This window comes from Columba livia, chromosome 7, assembly GCF_036013475.1.
Source record: "Columba livia isolate bColLiv1 breed racing homer chromosome 7, bColLiv1.pat.W.v2, whole genome shotgun sequence".
NCBI lineage: Eukaryota > Metazoa > Chordata > Aves > Columbiformes > Columbidae > Columba > Columba livia.
In genome coordinates, this window is record NC_088608.1 from 12,671,276 (window position 1) to 12,687,202 (window position 15,927).

The following is a 15,927-nucleotide window of genomic DNA, read 5'->3' on the forward strand; positions in this document are numbered from 1 at the left end:
TTTGGCTAAGAAAGGGATGGGAGGGATAGGAAGATTTAGAAGACAGCACTGCTGGCAGAGTCTCTGTAAAATTAATTAGCAGATCTCACCTTACTTTCTACATTCAGCAACAGGCCAGAGAGGAAACAAATGGGATTATTTTAAGGTCATTTTCCCTTCAAAATGTTTACTTTCTAGAAATATAGTACAGAAAATATTGACATGCCCGACTTGATGGGATCCTTTGTTTTGTACAACATGGTCATTTACTCTTACATTGAACTTCATGTTTCTCCAGTGGGTGCAACAAACTACTCAAACGGTGGAAGAACATTTACTGTTTAGGGAAGTCCTTGGACACCTCAGCAAACTTTGTCTTGTTTTTGTGTCCAAGAGCTAAATATAGACTTTGCTCAATCAAGGTCTGAGCAGCAGCTGCTGCTGCTCAGATGTTGTGTGAGCAAAGCTTAATATTTTTAAAAGTAAAAAAAACTGACACAATAACTCCAGTCATTTTAATTTGAAAGAAGCAGGAGTTTGTCTAACTGCATAGTAACAAAGGAAAAAGAAACTACCGTAAAGGCACATTTATTTGTGCTATTTCTTAGTCTGAAATTGACAGAAACAAGCAGATATAAATAATGCATCTTGAAAACTTCAAGACTCCCAGCACCTCTGTGAAGCTACTTGGTTACCTTGTTCTCCACCTCATGACACATCAGGATATGACCTGCCAATGCCTGTACTGCATCTAACTCTCTTGGGCTTGACCAAATGATGATCTATAGGTGCTATGACAATGTCGATATTCTATAATCATAGCAGGATAATAAAAATTTCATCTGACAGTGAATTTATGCTATCTCAGCTGCAAAATATGGCAATACATAATAATATATGCTGACAGCTACCCAGAATAAAATGCCTTTTTCTCATCTGAAATTTGACCAGGAAGCTTGTGGGTAGGAAGCCCTCTCCTGCAAAACTGATTGGAAGATTTTTAATGAATCAGAGAAATTAAGGTTTTGTTTCCATTTCTGTGGGTGGATAGACAATAGGATGTGACCAAACAGGAGGCCCTCTACCATTTTAATCCCTCTCCCCAAACTATCAAACATGAGAAGGATTGAAGGGACAGGAAGGTGCCCTGAGAGCAGTGGGCTTACGGAAATGGTGGGTATGGATGGCCTTGAAGGTGAGGATCAGGATCTGCAATTTGAAATGGAAAAGAAACAGATTTCTCCTTATTAAGTAGGGGAGTTGGGTTAGGAAAGACAGAAGGGTTTTGGATGGGTTAGGGGTGAGTGTAGTCCTTGACACCATCCTCTTGTTCCTGCATGTCCTTGGTTAAATTACTTTGTCTTCCCCTTCCATCTGGAAAATACTCCACTGACATAAAGGCCACTTTAACATGGAGCACAGGCTGGCGCAAGAGACAGCACAGAGTTAAAACAATCAGCTGTCCTTCACTTAAAGAAATAGAGACTTTTGAGGAACCTGAGCAGTGATTTCACACCCAGCCTCACCGATGTCAGCCGGAGCTGCCAGGACACCCCCACGGCTCGACGTGAGTGGGGTCGTTTTCAAAAAACACGGGCCTTTTGGAGGACAGAGGGCAAGTCCCAGTAGAGCCGGTCCGGAGCGGGGGGTCCCCCTGCGTCCCGCCCCCGCCTCTCGAGGTGCGAGCTGCCCGCGCTGCCCACGGCGGGTTTGCCGTGTGCATCCCTCGTCTCTCCAACTCTGCTCCCAGGGCGACACCGCCTCCCTCCGCCGCCCTTCCCTCGGGGGGGCCGTCCCTCCGCCCCGAGGCTGCCCCGGCCCCTGCCCGCCCGGCGGCCGGGGGTGGCGGCGGGGCGGGGCGGGGGAGGGCTCGCCCGGTTCTGGCGGCCCGGCCCGGCCAACCCGCGGCCGCCGGGGCTGAGCCATAAAAGTGCCGGGAGCCGCCGGGGCCGTGGTTCCAGTTGTCCGCAGTCGTCCCCGGCGCGCCTCGGGGTGGGCAGCCCGGCTGGCCCCTTCTTGCCGCCCGGATACCCCAGGGACCGCGCCGGGTCCCCTCCAAGATGCTGTTTTGGCACACGCAGCCGGAGCACTACAACCAACACTCGACCGGCAGCTACCTGCGGTGAGTCCCCGCCCGCCCCGGGCAGCGGGAGAACCCGGGCGTGCCCGGCGCCCTCGGCACGGTGTTGGGTGAGAGAGGCTGTGTCCTCCGGCCACAGAGCCCAAAGCTCGCTGGGCTGCCCCGCTGGGGCCCGAGCTTAGCGCGGCTAACTCCTTCTGGGGGATATGGGCATTTTTTTGGGGGGTTTTCTTTTGGTTGTTTGGTTGTGGTGTTTTTATTTGTTTGTTTTGTTTTAAATAAAGCCGAGTTAGGCAACGATCTGCAGTTTTGTTTTACTGTTATTTTGACGGTTTCCCTCTTCTCAAGGGCTTGCGTAGCACAGTTCGAAAGGAGAAGGTGCGACAGTGGCAAAGCACTGTCAGAAGTCCGTGGAAAACGTCTGTTGGCAAACCAACAGGGCATCCAGTTTTCTCAGGATGGGATTTCTTTCTCCTCTTTTTGGGATGTTGGGTAAAAAGCTCAGAATTTCACTTTCTGAACTTGTCTAAACCAGCTTTTTCCTGCCTCTATGCAGTTGTGTTTAATTAAATGTGTCTAATTTAAGCACAAGAGCTGCTAAACAATAGTCTGTAACATGTGTAGCACAAACCCGTATTTCCTCCCTCCAAAAGACAACTAAGCAGACAACTTTGGGAGTTTCCTTTCTGCTGGGTGCTTATGAATTATTCTTTTTCTGCATATGTAAAGCTGAGGTCTCAGCTGGTGTCAATTGCTGCTGCCCAGCTGAAATGTGATTTTGTTGAATAGCAGCAGTGGAGAACCTGGCTGTGGCTCAAGAGCATTGCTTTAAAAATGTACCCCCAAATAACTACTGTTGAGAGAACATTGAGTTTGTCTGGCATAGCACTTCAAACACAGATAATACTTCCCATTCAAGGAGACATGCAATCTTAACTATTCCTGCTCCCTATCAGTGTATTTGTGAAGGATTTTTTTTTTTTTTTTTTACCAAGTAATAATTTGCTGTTATCAAATGATACAATACTGTGAGATTCTTGCTTTCTGGCAGCTTCTCCACTTCTTCATACAAGGTTCTTCACCTCCTCCTTCTATCCTGGCAAGTCTGTTTAAATACCATGTATATGGCAAAAGTCTTGTTCTCTCTTTCTTCGTGCTTGCAAATGTGATTGATTTAGGATTATGAGAATGGTTGTAGCAGAAGAGCATCAGCACTGCTACTTGTGTGTACTGTCTCTGTATTAGAGAGCATTTATGGTCCTCAGGCTGCTTCCTTAACTCCATGGATTTGTAGTGTGAGTGCTACAAGATCATCAGTTCTGCATCAGGCTTGAGCCCACAGTTCATATTCCTTTTAATTGGCCAGAAAATGCATTTATTTGTTTTTGCTGGTTTGATGCTAACTGGGGGGTTAAAGGTACCTGATCTGGCAGATTAGGTAACTTGTTGGTGTTTGAGGAACAAACTTCAGCTTTAGTGAGTATCAACCACTGTGACTGTAGTGTTTTTGACCTGGGACAAAAAGCCCTTAAATCAGTTTTATGGCAGCAATGGCCTCAGGTGTTTCAGGAAGGTCAGTTGAATAAAATGCTTGGGTTTTTTTTTTTTTTTTGTAGGGAACTCTAATTCTGGCCAATTCACTCTCCATGGGAATGTGTCAAGACATGCATTTCTAGAGGGGCATTTTTCTGCGGAGCTGTGCCTTTCTGGAGGCTCTCCATACCCACTTGTAGTGACTTTGCAGAGGAAGCTGAAGTTGTACAATCCTTGAAGCAGCTGTATGAAAAGTTTGTGTCTATTATACCTTGCAGAGATCGAAGGCGTTTTGTGTATCTGAGGCATCTGTGTAAATTCTGCCGTACCTCACTGGTATTTGGAGTTACAGCAAGACAAGACTACACAAAATTCTTGTAAATTTTCATTTGTTTTTGTGGAAACCTGATATATATTTTACTCTCTGTTCTGCCAGCTGACTGAACTCTCAAATAACTTTCTCCCTTCCCAAAACTTAATTTGCAACTCTTGAATGACGAGAATTGATCAAATATTGTGATATTGTAATGGCTAATATACATATAGCTTAGAAATTCTTATAAGTCTTGATCTGTCGCTCATGTCCTTCTAAGATCCAAATGCTTTTAATAAGGCAAAATATTTTAGAAGGGCTTGATCCAAAGCCATGGATAGAACTTGCTATTAGTTCAAATACTGTAGGAATAAAACTGATTAACTTGTGTTGCTTCATCAGTGCTTTAATAGGACAAAGCTTTCCAGAAAATGAATCATGGATTTCTCCATGCTTGTAGTCTTCAGTGATCAGACAGCTGCTGCAGCAAGTGTAGAGGTGTTAAGAGCCTGATGTGAAATACGATATTTGAATTTCCACTTCCTTTTGCCTAAATTTCTCAACTGTTTCAGCTGAGTAGGTGTACAAATTCTTCCCCCTTAAGTATTAAACCTGGGCCAGATTTTGTGCAGTCTTCTCCGCAGAACTTCAGGAGCTTTCAGGCTTTAGAGTTTTTGACCTGTTCTCAACTGTAAAGCAACACACATTCCAATAGCATTGTGCTGAAAAGCATGTTAAGAGCAAGTGTTGGCATCTGGGGTGAGTGAGATGGCTCTGTGGAGCAGTATCAGATCCTCTGTGTGTGTGGAGCAATGCTATCTATTTCAGAAATCTACTGCAGGCATTTCTGTCACTTCGTTGCTGTAGTAAATCATCATCACTAAGGAAAAAAAAAACACATCCTCTTCATGGCTACAGTTGAGCAAGAGCTGTGATTGTGTCACTAATGCCAGTAAGCAAACAAGGCTAGAAGTCTTCAAGTTGGTGATAATATGAAGGGGGTGGGGTTGGAACAGAGAATGGAAACACAGATGGGTGTTTCTTTTGTCCTGTCTTTATCTGAAGTGGCAGAGTTTGCTCTCTCTGGCTTTATTTTGCCATAAATAGGGAGTATCTGTGTTTCGAGCATGCACTTCAGCAGTTTGCTATAAACTGCTGCACTGTTTCACTCATGACCTGGGTAGCCTTCAAGGTTGTTGGTGCCATGAGTGAACATAGGGTGGATCATTAACTGAACAAGCAAGGAAAAAATTCTTAATGCTCTTTCCGTAGGGAGCATGCCTGTACATGCTGGCAGGTTCCTGAAGAGTTTTTCTTAAAGCTTTTTGTGCCACAGGGTTACTGAAAGCAGCAGAACTGCAGCCTTGGTAATGGTGATCTTGAGTCTTCACACATCTGGAGGAGGAAAAAAAATAATCACTTCTTGTTATGAATTGTTTCTGTGTTCAATATAATCCTCCTAATTTGGAAGGATTTTAATGTCTTAAGTAGGTGGACACAATGATCAGAAATATTAGTGACATGGAGAAGGCTAATGTGGTTCTTCAGTATCAGACCTGCTGTGATAAGTATGCTTGTTCCTGGTGTCTCATTTTGTACTGATCATTCTGTTGTGCTCTCAGTCTTGCTAATGCCTGTTCTGCTTAGAGATTAGTGTGGGTTGGGATCAGTCTGACACTAAATCAGCAGGCAGGTCAGCACAAACATCTTGTAAATGTGTGACAACTGGGACTGTGTGTAGGTCCTGGTGAAGCTGCTCCTGAGAACCTGTGTGCATTTATGAAGGTAGCCCAATGCTGGCTTAAGAGCTATGTGAATGCTTGAGATCAGGTTTATTAGAATGCAAGGAGATGTTATGAATGAATTAATCTAGCAGTTCTTGCCATCATTTACCTGAATGTCTCCTTTTTACACCAGACCTGTCTGCTCTTCACCCTTGGCTGCTACTTGTAGGCATTTTATAATTTGACATTCAACTGTCAAGATAAAGTGCCCTGTCTTGCCTCCCCCCCTTTTCTTTTTCCTGAAAGACTTTTGTCTGAGAACCCAAGAACTCTTAAAAGAATGTGCTTCCACAAGGATGAAGAATCTATTTTTGATGATTTGTTTCCTCACCAGTAAGACTGCTTAATGGAAAAGTAAATCTGATTTATGTTTTAAAAACATGAATTCTCAGAAATATTCTGTTTTGCTAATGCTGTGTTGTTTTCTATCCAGTGCTGACATCCTAGAGGCAGAAGTTGGCTTGTTACATTATATAGGCCGAATTCTTTCTTCTTTTTTAGCCATCATAACTCGGTGTTTTTCCAAAGACCATCTCCATTCTCTCAGAGCATGACAACGAAGTGCAGATTGAGGCTAGGATGTTCTGTAAAGTCTTTGTAACTGAACGTGTGTGAATTACACGTTGCAGAGATGTCCTCGCGCTGCCGATCTTCAAGCAGGAAGAGCCGCAGCTGTCGCCTGAGAATGATGCCAAACTGCCACCCTTTCAGTACGTCCTCTGCACAGCCACGTCACCTGCTGTGAAACTGCATGAGGAAACCCTGACCTACCTCAACCAAGGTAGGGTTTGTACTACACTGAAGGGAGGGCATGTTTCCTGGGAACAATTAATGAGACACACATCTGATCACATACTGGTGCCTTACTGGGAAGGCAGTGGGATGGGAAAAAGAGGGCTAGAGCTGGGGAGGGGGATGGAGGAAAAGAGGATTATTTTTCACATTTATATACCAGATTGTCAACTGATATAAAATAATGAAGTACCACTGATTTACCTGTTGATTGAAGGCAGCATTACAGCATGCACCTGTGGCCAGGTACAGCTTGATTTCAGGCAACTGAAAGATCAGCCTCCTACCTTCATCTTAGAAGCCAGATTAATTAAGCAAATTAGCGAACTTGGAGTTGGAGAGGGCTCTTAATATTGCCAGTCCCTGAGTGCTGCTGGAGGACGTTGCCAGAGGAGGAGTGAGCAGGTATCCAAGGGCTCCTGGATGATCTGGGCAGAGTGTGACATCGCTCCCAGTGGCTGGGTGATGTGGCTTTGCTCAGTTCATAACTTGACAAGTTGCTGGGGTTCAGTGCAGCAAGGTCCTCTGTAACTGACCTTGCAGGCTAACGTTAACTCCTGGATAAAAAAACACTGGGTGTTTTTCTAGGCTTTTTCCCCGGCTTTGGCAGAATTTTTGCGGCCACATCTGTTGCTGGAGTTTGGCTGTCACTTTGCAGCACCTCCCATGTGTGTCCCAGGGGAATCAGACCTCTCCAGGCACAGACTGTGCTAAAACTTACTGTGTTTATCTTCTGCTAGGTTTTAAACAAGGGCATTAGCTTAGCAAGATGCTGAAGGCTGTTTGCCCTGTTACTGAGATCCTTTCCTGCTTCAGGACACTGGTCCAGCACTTTAAGCTTTGTGCACTGAGTGTGAAGCTCATTCTGGTGTCTCTTTGGTCGAGTTTATCTCAATGCTTTTATGAAGCAGAGCTCTGGACTCTCTTGGACCTCAGGTGCAGCTGGCTGCTGGAGCTGTGTTGCTAGCTAGTAGACCCATGGAGGCTCCTTAGAAAGATCAGCCAAATGCTGCAGGCTCTACCCAAGGAGCCAGATGTTTCCTGTCACATAGGCTGGCACTGTGCTGTCTCCCAAGATCAAGACATGCTTGAGGTTTGGGACTGTCTTCCCAGTTTATTCATCCAAATACAGCAGACCCCAGGAGGTGATACAGGGCATATTGGGGTGAGATGGAGGTGAATCTTCCTGTGAAACACAATTATTTCATCTTTCAAAGTAAAAGATTTTCTGTAGTGAAAAGCAGCTGACAACCAAATATTTTAGCATACATGAGGCAGTACCTATTTTTTTTTACCTTGGCAGGGCAAAATTAAGGCAAGTCTTTACCTAGTATCATGAGTTTAAGAAAACCCTGTGTAACCAGAGCAGTCTATGCTTTCCTGTGCAAATTAAGATTGTTACTGCCTTTGCAGATAGACCATGTTGTTTTAGGCTTTCTCCTGCTTACTGTTGTAAGTTGTCTCCTTTGCTATCTTGACACAGTTCTGACCTGTTTCCTTGGCAGGCCACCAGTTCTTCAATATCTTCTGCATCTGCCTGTCATCCCCCAAGGGGGAAGGTGGGATATGTCCTTGCAGAATTCACCCTGGAGAGCGTGAGGCTGGACAGGCCTGGAGGAACAAAGCAGGGATGAGGCTGGCAGGAGCTATGCAGTGGGGCAGAGCTGGGAAGGGACTGCCTTCCCAGAAGCATCCTCACCTCATTTATTTAAGGTCTCAAGCAATTCATCTTCCACTTTACACTGAGATGCTCTGAGTTTCTTGAAAATCTTCTTGGCTCTCTGTATGTAGATGATTTTTTTTTTTTTTTTTTTTTTTTCCTTGATCTTGCAATATATCTACTTTAAAAGCCATTCTGGTCCACTCCAGCAGGTTGCTTTGGAGTCCATTGGGTGCACTCTTGCTCCCAGCATTGAGCCTTTCAGGTAGCAAGCGCAGGTCTCGACCATAAATTCATTTGACATGCAGTCTACCTTGATACTAAGTCTCAGGGTAAAATCCCTTGACTGTCCTTGTTAGGAAAAAGGGACTGGGGTCTGCTCCCATGTGGATAAGAGCTGCTGTGAGAAGCTTGTGGGTTCATTGAAGGTAACTACGCATATGGGGAGATGATGATGCTGGACACCTTTCAAGCAGCTGTGGTCAGAACTGGGGAGTCTAATTTCTGTTGGTGGCATGTCAGTGGGACATTGCTTGGGGTTAAGAAGAGATGAAAATTTGTCTTGCAATTCCAGAACAAAGAATCAATTTGAATTGACAGATAACCTTCCATTTCACTTAGAGGTTTCTGTTTAGGGACTCCTACACAGAAGGGTATTTGGCCTCTTTCATTATGTATGTGGCAAAAGCAAATTCTTTATGCATTGACCTTTTGAAATAAAAAAAGAGTGTCTGTTTAAAAGCAGAAATTAAAGTGCTTAAGACAAATGTTCTTCTCCTGTCAGCATCACATTTCTGTGGGAACCACTTTTGATTTTTGAGCTATATAGCTTCCCAGCAGGTACCTGTTGTGTAGGTATTGTCCACCCATTCTCTAAATCCAGAGGAGGGTGCTGCAACTCTACTTCAGTCTACTCAACTCAAGCCAGGGAGTTCCACACTGGTCTCAGTTGTCCTGCCTTAGCTGGAGCTAAGTGCAAGTTAAAGGCTCTGACAGAAAATTAATCCCATTGATAGAATTATGTTGTGTGAGCCTGAGGAGTTATGTGAAGGGGACCTTGAGGCAGCCCAAATCTCTGGACCGAACACTCACAGCATGGCTGAGGAGCTGACTGACTCCAGAGCACTGTGAGCCAGCTGCAGTGCTGTAGCCATCTCCTGAAGCAATTTAGACCATTTCCTACACCTTATCACCTTATGCTCAATGTAAGTAAAGACACCTCTTGCACCTTACCCTCTTTCTGTGCTTATCATGGTCTGGCCAAACACTGTTATATAAAACTTCCCTTGTATGCTTGACTTTTGTGATGGATTACTTTAGCAAATGGGTAACTTCATTAATGGATGTCTCTCCACCCTGTCTGCACCGGTGTGGACATCAGTCATAGCTGACTCCTAGTAAGGCAGATACAAAGACACAGTCGCTGTCCCAGCGCCAACAAAGCAATTCACATCCAGTGTGGTTACTCACACAAATTGTGAGGACTTGGTTTGGGGTTTTCTACTTGCTGGATGACACTTGTCAGTTGCTGTCCACATGTTCCTTCCTGACTTGAGCTCTTCACCACTCAGTAACTGACCTTTTGTCATCATGAAGTAGCTTTGCTCCCTGCCCTGAAACACTTACTTCACATGTGACTGATTGAATGGTGGTTGGTTAGTGAACTAGCTCAGGAGGCAGTCCTCTTTGCTGGATAGACCCAGAGAGATGGTCAGTGGCATTGAGGAAGAAAAGGTCTTTGGCCTGGGCTCTCCCCGAGGGTGAAGAAGGAAGCTGAGAAGACTCCTGAGCTGGAGACCAGCATTTTCAGCAATGGCAGGGGAAGAATTTGTGATGGAAGATAACACAACAGCTAAGCTCACTCTCTTAAGTTGACTTGGGGACATTCAGCAGTGTCAGGCTCCCAAGTTTGTCTGCTCCAGTTCAAAACCATGAGTGCTTGCTGGCTGCAGATCTGGAACTAGCCTGTAAATGAAGTAACTAGAGTCAAATCCTTAGCTTAGTTTCCAAAGACTGACTCATTACACTTGTCTTTCCTGATCTCTTTCCCCCCTGCCTTCCCACATTCCTTGGGAAACTGGAGCCAGCGCCCTGCTAGCCCAAGTTCAATGTGATCTTAGTTTGCTGATCCATATGGCAGTTCCTACATTGATATCTTTGCTGGACCTTGGGAGGATTTACTCATCCAAAAGGACAAGGTATAGACTTATTAGTGTGGTGTCTTAACACAACTATACCTTCAGTCCACAAAACTGGTAAAAGTGCTGTCCTCACACTAGGAGCTGCGCCTGGCATCCCTTCTTTGGTCAGGGATTGCATCTGCCAACAGAGCTGCACTGTCCAGAAGTCTGCAGCACGAACATCGCCTAACATTTTTGGAACTAGCCTGCCTTTTAGCACTATTTCAGTGTCTCTTGCGGATTGGGATTTTCAGACAAACAATCAGCCAGCAACCATATTACAAACCACTGCTTTAGCAAGAGAGCTTGATGCAGTTGCATATTCCATGGTCTGCAGTCATTTGGGGTGTGGTTTGACCATGGTTGGTTGAAACTGGTTTCAAATACGGACAGAAATGGGAGCAATGAAGATGGTTCCAGAAATTGCACCAGGAGGAATGTGGAGGAAACAAGTACTGTACTGTAGATATGAATGCTAATAAATGTGAGGAAATAAAATAATTCCTTTAAAAAACAAAACAAAAAGCCAAAAAACACAAAAACCTGAAAGTCATTGCCCCAGGGAATCAGCTTGTAGTGCCAGAACCACATGTGGACTGTGAGCTATTAAAGTAATGATTTTGTTTCATGACCAGCATAGGGTTGGCTCACAGCCTCAGATCTAAATTACTCCAAACGGAGGGTGGTTAAGGTTGATGGCAGAGGGTCACTGAGAGCAGGCTGGGGCACAAATCCAGCACTGTCTCTCAGTGGTACTTCAGAGTAACTGGCCGTCACCTGCATGTAAAGCTTTCTTGGCCTCTGTTCAGCTCTCTAGATCTGTGGTATGTGACTTGTGGTTCTTGGCCATGTGGGGATTTTGGTATACAGCTGGTTAGGGTTGGGAAGGCTGGCCATCTCTGCTTTACAGTGTTGTCCAGGAGTCATCTTTATTGCCAGTCCTAGACAGTTCAGAAAACAAACAAGCAAAAGTCTTAAACCATGAGAGAAAACCACTAACATCTGAGAAGACCTGTGATGATATTGGGAGTGTTTCTGTAGAGATGCATAAGCAACAGATATCTCATAAAGTTAAAGATGGACTTAGTTTGAGCCTGGGTCACACCTAAATGAAAACCCCGAATTTCAGCCCTCAGGTGCACAGGCATGTATCCAGTTTCAAGACATGTGTGAATAAACTGGTGCACTTTAAACTGTGCTTCATTTAAAATCTGCTCAGTGGTGTCCTGTTGCATCTCACTGCAGATGTTCTGGTTTCTCCTCCGAAGAAAGGTGCAGACAGTACTGGGCAATGACACCTGGAAAGGACACCTTGAAGCTAATTGCTTGGGTAGGAGATGAAATAGTTTACAACAGAAGACAAAAGAGAAACTTTGTCTCCTTTAAAAAGTCTAAAGTTCAAATTTGGCTGTCTAATCTTCTACAGCCAGAGAACCCAGTTTTAAACACTGAGATTTACAGTAAATGAAAAAAAGCTGTTTTGTATTGACGTTAACTCCTACGTAATTGAGTTTTTATGGGGTCACAACCGTCTGAATGTTTGTAGTTTTCCTGGAACAATTCTTTATTTGCCTAAATGAAGTGTAGAGAAGGCTGAGTGACCAGCTCTGCCTGGGTGTGCTTCTGGTTTAATTATAGCTCTGTTTGTGGGGATATTTTTGCTTTGTCCCATGCGAAGGACTGACCCTGTTCATAACTATCACTGCCATTACTGACCAGGCCCTCGTTATTTCAAGGAGCTCTGCTGCTGGTGGCCTTTCCTATGTGAACACGGATTCTACCCTTGCCTGAGATCACAGGCACAACCATGAGTTTGTGTCTTTGAGACTGTGACTATGAGGTGCTCCCTGGTGTCTGCCCACCTATGTGTCCTTGATCCCTGACCGTTGTGGTGTGCTGTACTGCTCCTTGACCCCTTTCAACTGTTCCCGGGTTTGAGCGGTTTAAAAAACAGCTAACAAAGCTGGTTTGTCTTTCCTGTTTCTGGCAACTTGGTGGTTTTGTTTCTTGTGGTGCACCTCTTCATCTTTGGAGCAGGAATTTGTCTCCTGCCTGACTTTGAAGACAGCTCTGTGTAGGTTTTGGTGTCTCAGCTGAAGCCCTTGATTATGCTAGCAGCAATTTCCCCATATGTTTGGCAGCTCTGTCTTCACTTGGCAGCCCAGGATAAACAACCCTGTCTCCAAACCACACCATCCCTCAGCTCACTATGAATCTTACTTCAGATGACAGGGCACCTCTGCATAAGTAGAGCATCTGACTTCTGTTGTCCCTAGGAAGCTTGAATCTCAGTTGTCTTTTAACCAAGAGGCTGTTTTCTATTCTTTCCGTAATCCTTTCTTCTGTTGCTAACGTCTGGATGAAATTCAAATGGGACTGTGAACTTGCTGGATTGTATCCTGTGCACAACTCCTACTGGAAGCCCTTAGACTGCATTTGGTTCTTCCACTTCTATAAATCTTCAATATCTGTGAAGGGAGTGCTCAGTAGTTCCTCTGAGAGTAATGAGAAGTAAGAGAATATCTGTAATTTTTCTTTCCTATGTTTCATGTTACTTTTTTACTTTCTCCCATTATCCATATCTACTCTGAGATTCCTGTAATTATGATAGTGAAATTTTTGTCTGTGGTTTTACAGCATTTGATGCTTGTATCAATGTACCTATCAATCTGAGAAGATCTGGAAATTTTCCAATTAGCTTTCTTTAGTTTGCAGTGTCCTAAATGACCACTTTTTAGGTAACATTAAGAAGCTTGAGAAATACTGTAGATTTTACATGACTAGCTGTTTTTATAGGAATAATATATGGTTCTTTTCAGAAAGAAAAGAAGGCTGGGAAAAACACATATTTTTCTCCCCTTTGCTTCGTACGAAGCATTTATTATGTATTCCTGAAACTAGACAGAAAGTACCTGAGCAGTGAAATTCCTCTTGTCCTAGTTTGGTGCCACGCTTGCAACCGGTGTCGAAGGTACAGTCTGCTTTGATGGGACAGTTGCCAATCACATCTTCTCCCCTGTTCTGTGTTAGGCACTGGGTAGCCACATGTGGGAGTGGGACTTGATTTCTCCAAGTTTCTTACTGCAGAAATGTGGTGAAGGAAGCGACTTACCTGAGGGCATCTGAGGGAGCTGCTGGGTGGGGTCAGGAGTCGTACCCGGCTCTTCTGCATCCCTCTTCAGCACCCTTACCTGGGACCATTCTTCTTAGTTATCTGAAACTCAAGTAAATATTACACACAAAGCTGCTCTTACAGAGCTATAAAACTTGTCCGAATTGACTTAGAACAGGTTGAAACCAGAAAAAGCCTGTATATTTTACTTACACAGGGGAGGCTGAGGTTTTGTGAGCTGGACAGATGTGGCTAAGATAGTCCTGGGTGTTTCAAGTACATGCTAGAGAAGTGGAAATACAGGAAGAAATTGTTTTCTCAGGGCATGTATTTTTTCAGCTTTCCATTAGAAATCTGTAACTTTTTCACTGATTAATTTGTATTAAAAATCAAAGTTTATACCATGGCATAGATTAGGCAGGGTCCAACAAACTGGATGAGGTCTATGCAAGAGAAGTCCAAGTGTGTACAGTGTAATTAGCAATTTTGTGTTTGCTGGCTGGTTTTGTGTCTTTGATTCAAAGTCAGATTGTAGTGTTGGAGGAATTAAATGTACATCCCTCTCTTTTGAGTGGAAACCACTGTAAGTGTGGAGTGTTTCTGTTAGTGCCTGTTAGCTATGAAGTGTCACCACTGTAAAATTAGACAATCTTCAAAAGTCTGGGAAGAGTAGGGCTTTGCCAAATGTTCTTATAGTAAATGAGCACTGAAATTTTCTTCCAGCAGGCTTGGCTCCAAGGCATGTGTTTGCCTTTCCCACAAGAAAGAGGTAGGGAAAGAGAAAGAAGGGGACAAAGAACCCCCCTGGAGTTGGGGGCAGGTTGTAAAAGGAGGAAAAACATAAGAGACAAAGTGACAGTGAAGCTCTGTGGTGTGGCAGTAGAATTAGTACTTGAATTTTTCTCCTGTGTTCCTGCAGTCTTGCTGTCCTGGTGGTAGTGGCAAGTAGGACAAGTGTCCCTGGTGTTGGACTCAGATGGGTACTGAAACAGAGCTAAGGTAGCTTTTCTGCAAAGAGAAACAGGCAGGTGAAGGTTAAGACTGTGATTAATGAAACAAGGCATGTCTAAATTGTGTTTCTTATTGCCACAGTATAAGAAAGCTTGAAAGGAGACCACACGAAACAGGAGTACTTGAGCATTGGTCATGACTGGGGAGCGTGATGTCTGCACACTGAATACCAGAAACTGGGAAGATATGGCCAGAAAAGGGCTGGCTGTATTTACCCTGCCCCATCTCTGAGTGCTTGTAACTGGGTGCTGTGTTGGAGATGCAGGGCGAGATGAGCCTGAAGTGTCAGGATGACTCTTGTGTTCCTTCTGCATTTCCCAGCCCACAGTTGGTCCTCCTTTGTAGGATTTCTATATTCCTAGCAGAGTGGGAGCTTTGAGGGTGGCCTATTGTGTAGCTGCTGAATTCATAATATCCACTGGATAAACATCTCCTACAGCATCTTGTCAAATGAAGCTGAAGTCAGCAGCTGCAGAATATCCACTGCTGTTTGTGGCCTGGGGAGGGAGGGTCCTGCAGAATGGGACACTTCAGCAAGTCTTCTGCTAAGTTTTATTTTTGTTTTTGTCTGGCTAAAAAGGTGTGGGCAATCAAGCAGGCAAGTTCAGATGTCAACTCTGCCACTCTTGCCTGTTCATCCTTGGGGTTCATTAATTTTTCTTATTAGAAAAATCTTTGTGTGTGCCTGATGCTGTGAATAGTTGCACTTGGCTGTTTAAAAGGTGATTCTCCTGCCTGCTGGATGTGCTTTGGTTTGGGAGGATAAATGCTTTCTATTTTTTTTTTCCTCCCTGTTCTTCTGTGTGCTGCATTTGACTGTCAGCATTCCTTTGCCGTTATCTGTGCACTATTTAGGATGTCCATATAAAGTTGCTAAATGGAATTTTTATTGGCCAGCTTGGCTTAATAATCAAACAGTTTCCAAGCTGGTTCTCTCTGGTGCTGTGTGGATCCATTCTGAGAAAGAAGACTTGCAGTTGGTTGTGGTTTTTTTGTTGTATTTTTTTTTTTCCTTCTTTCTGCAGATTTTTGTTGAGGATATTGCTAAGTCTAAGGTTAGGGTTTCATTAATTGCTGGAAAGGGTAAACAGACTGCTTGGGTAGATTAAGTAAGACCTGAGTCATATTGGTCTGGAACATCAGCATCCTAATTGGAAATTAGTGTATCGTATCAGCGCATCGTGCAGAAAACCACAAAATGCGTAGTGCAAGTGGCCCTTGAAATGCAACACCAAAACAAAAAAGCGCAAGCAGGATATTGTGGTTGTATAGCAAATAATCTTTGAACAAAGTGTGACTTTGAGCTTGAAATAATAATAATATTTTATAGTCAGAAACTGCCTAAAATTCCTGACGGCTGACTAAAGTCCAGCAATGGAAATCAGCTAAGTTATGGCTTGTACCTTTTGAGTGTGTGAAAGCGTTCCTGTGTTGAACTAAACTATTTTTCATCTGTAGCAAGTTGTTGACTTTCAGTTCTTTT

The 15,927-nt window shown here is 44.1% G+C and overlaps 1 protein-coding gene across 1 annotated transcript in view; it reads left to right on the forward strand.

The window, feature by feature from the left end:
* The first annotated feature begins 1,888 nt into the window (after positions 1-1,888).
* The window catches only part of TFCP2L1 (transcription factor CP2 like 1), a 36,275-nt gene continuing 22,236 nt past the window's right edge, over positions 1,889-15,927 (forward strand). Inside the window, exons 1-2 of the mRNA XM_065070601.1 lie at positions 1,889-2,101; positions 6,319-6,470. Of these exons, the coding sequence (XP_064926673.1) occupies positions 2,040-2,101; positions 6,319-6,470 (214 nt within the window). The 5' untranslated portion in view covers positions 1,889-2,039. The remainder of the gene's footprint in view (positions 2,102-6,318; positions 6,471-15,927) is intronic.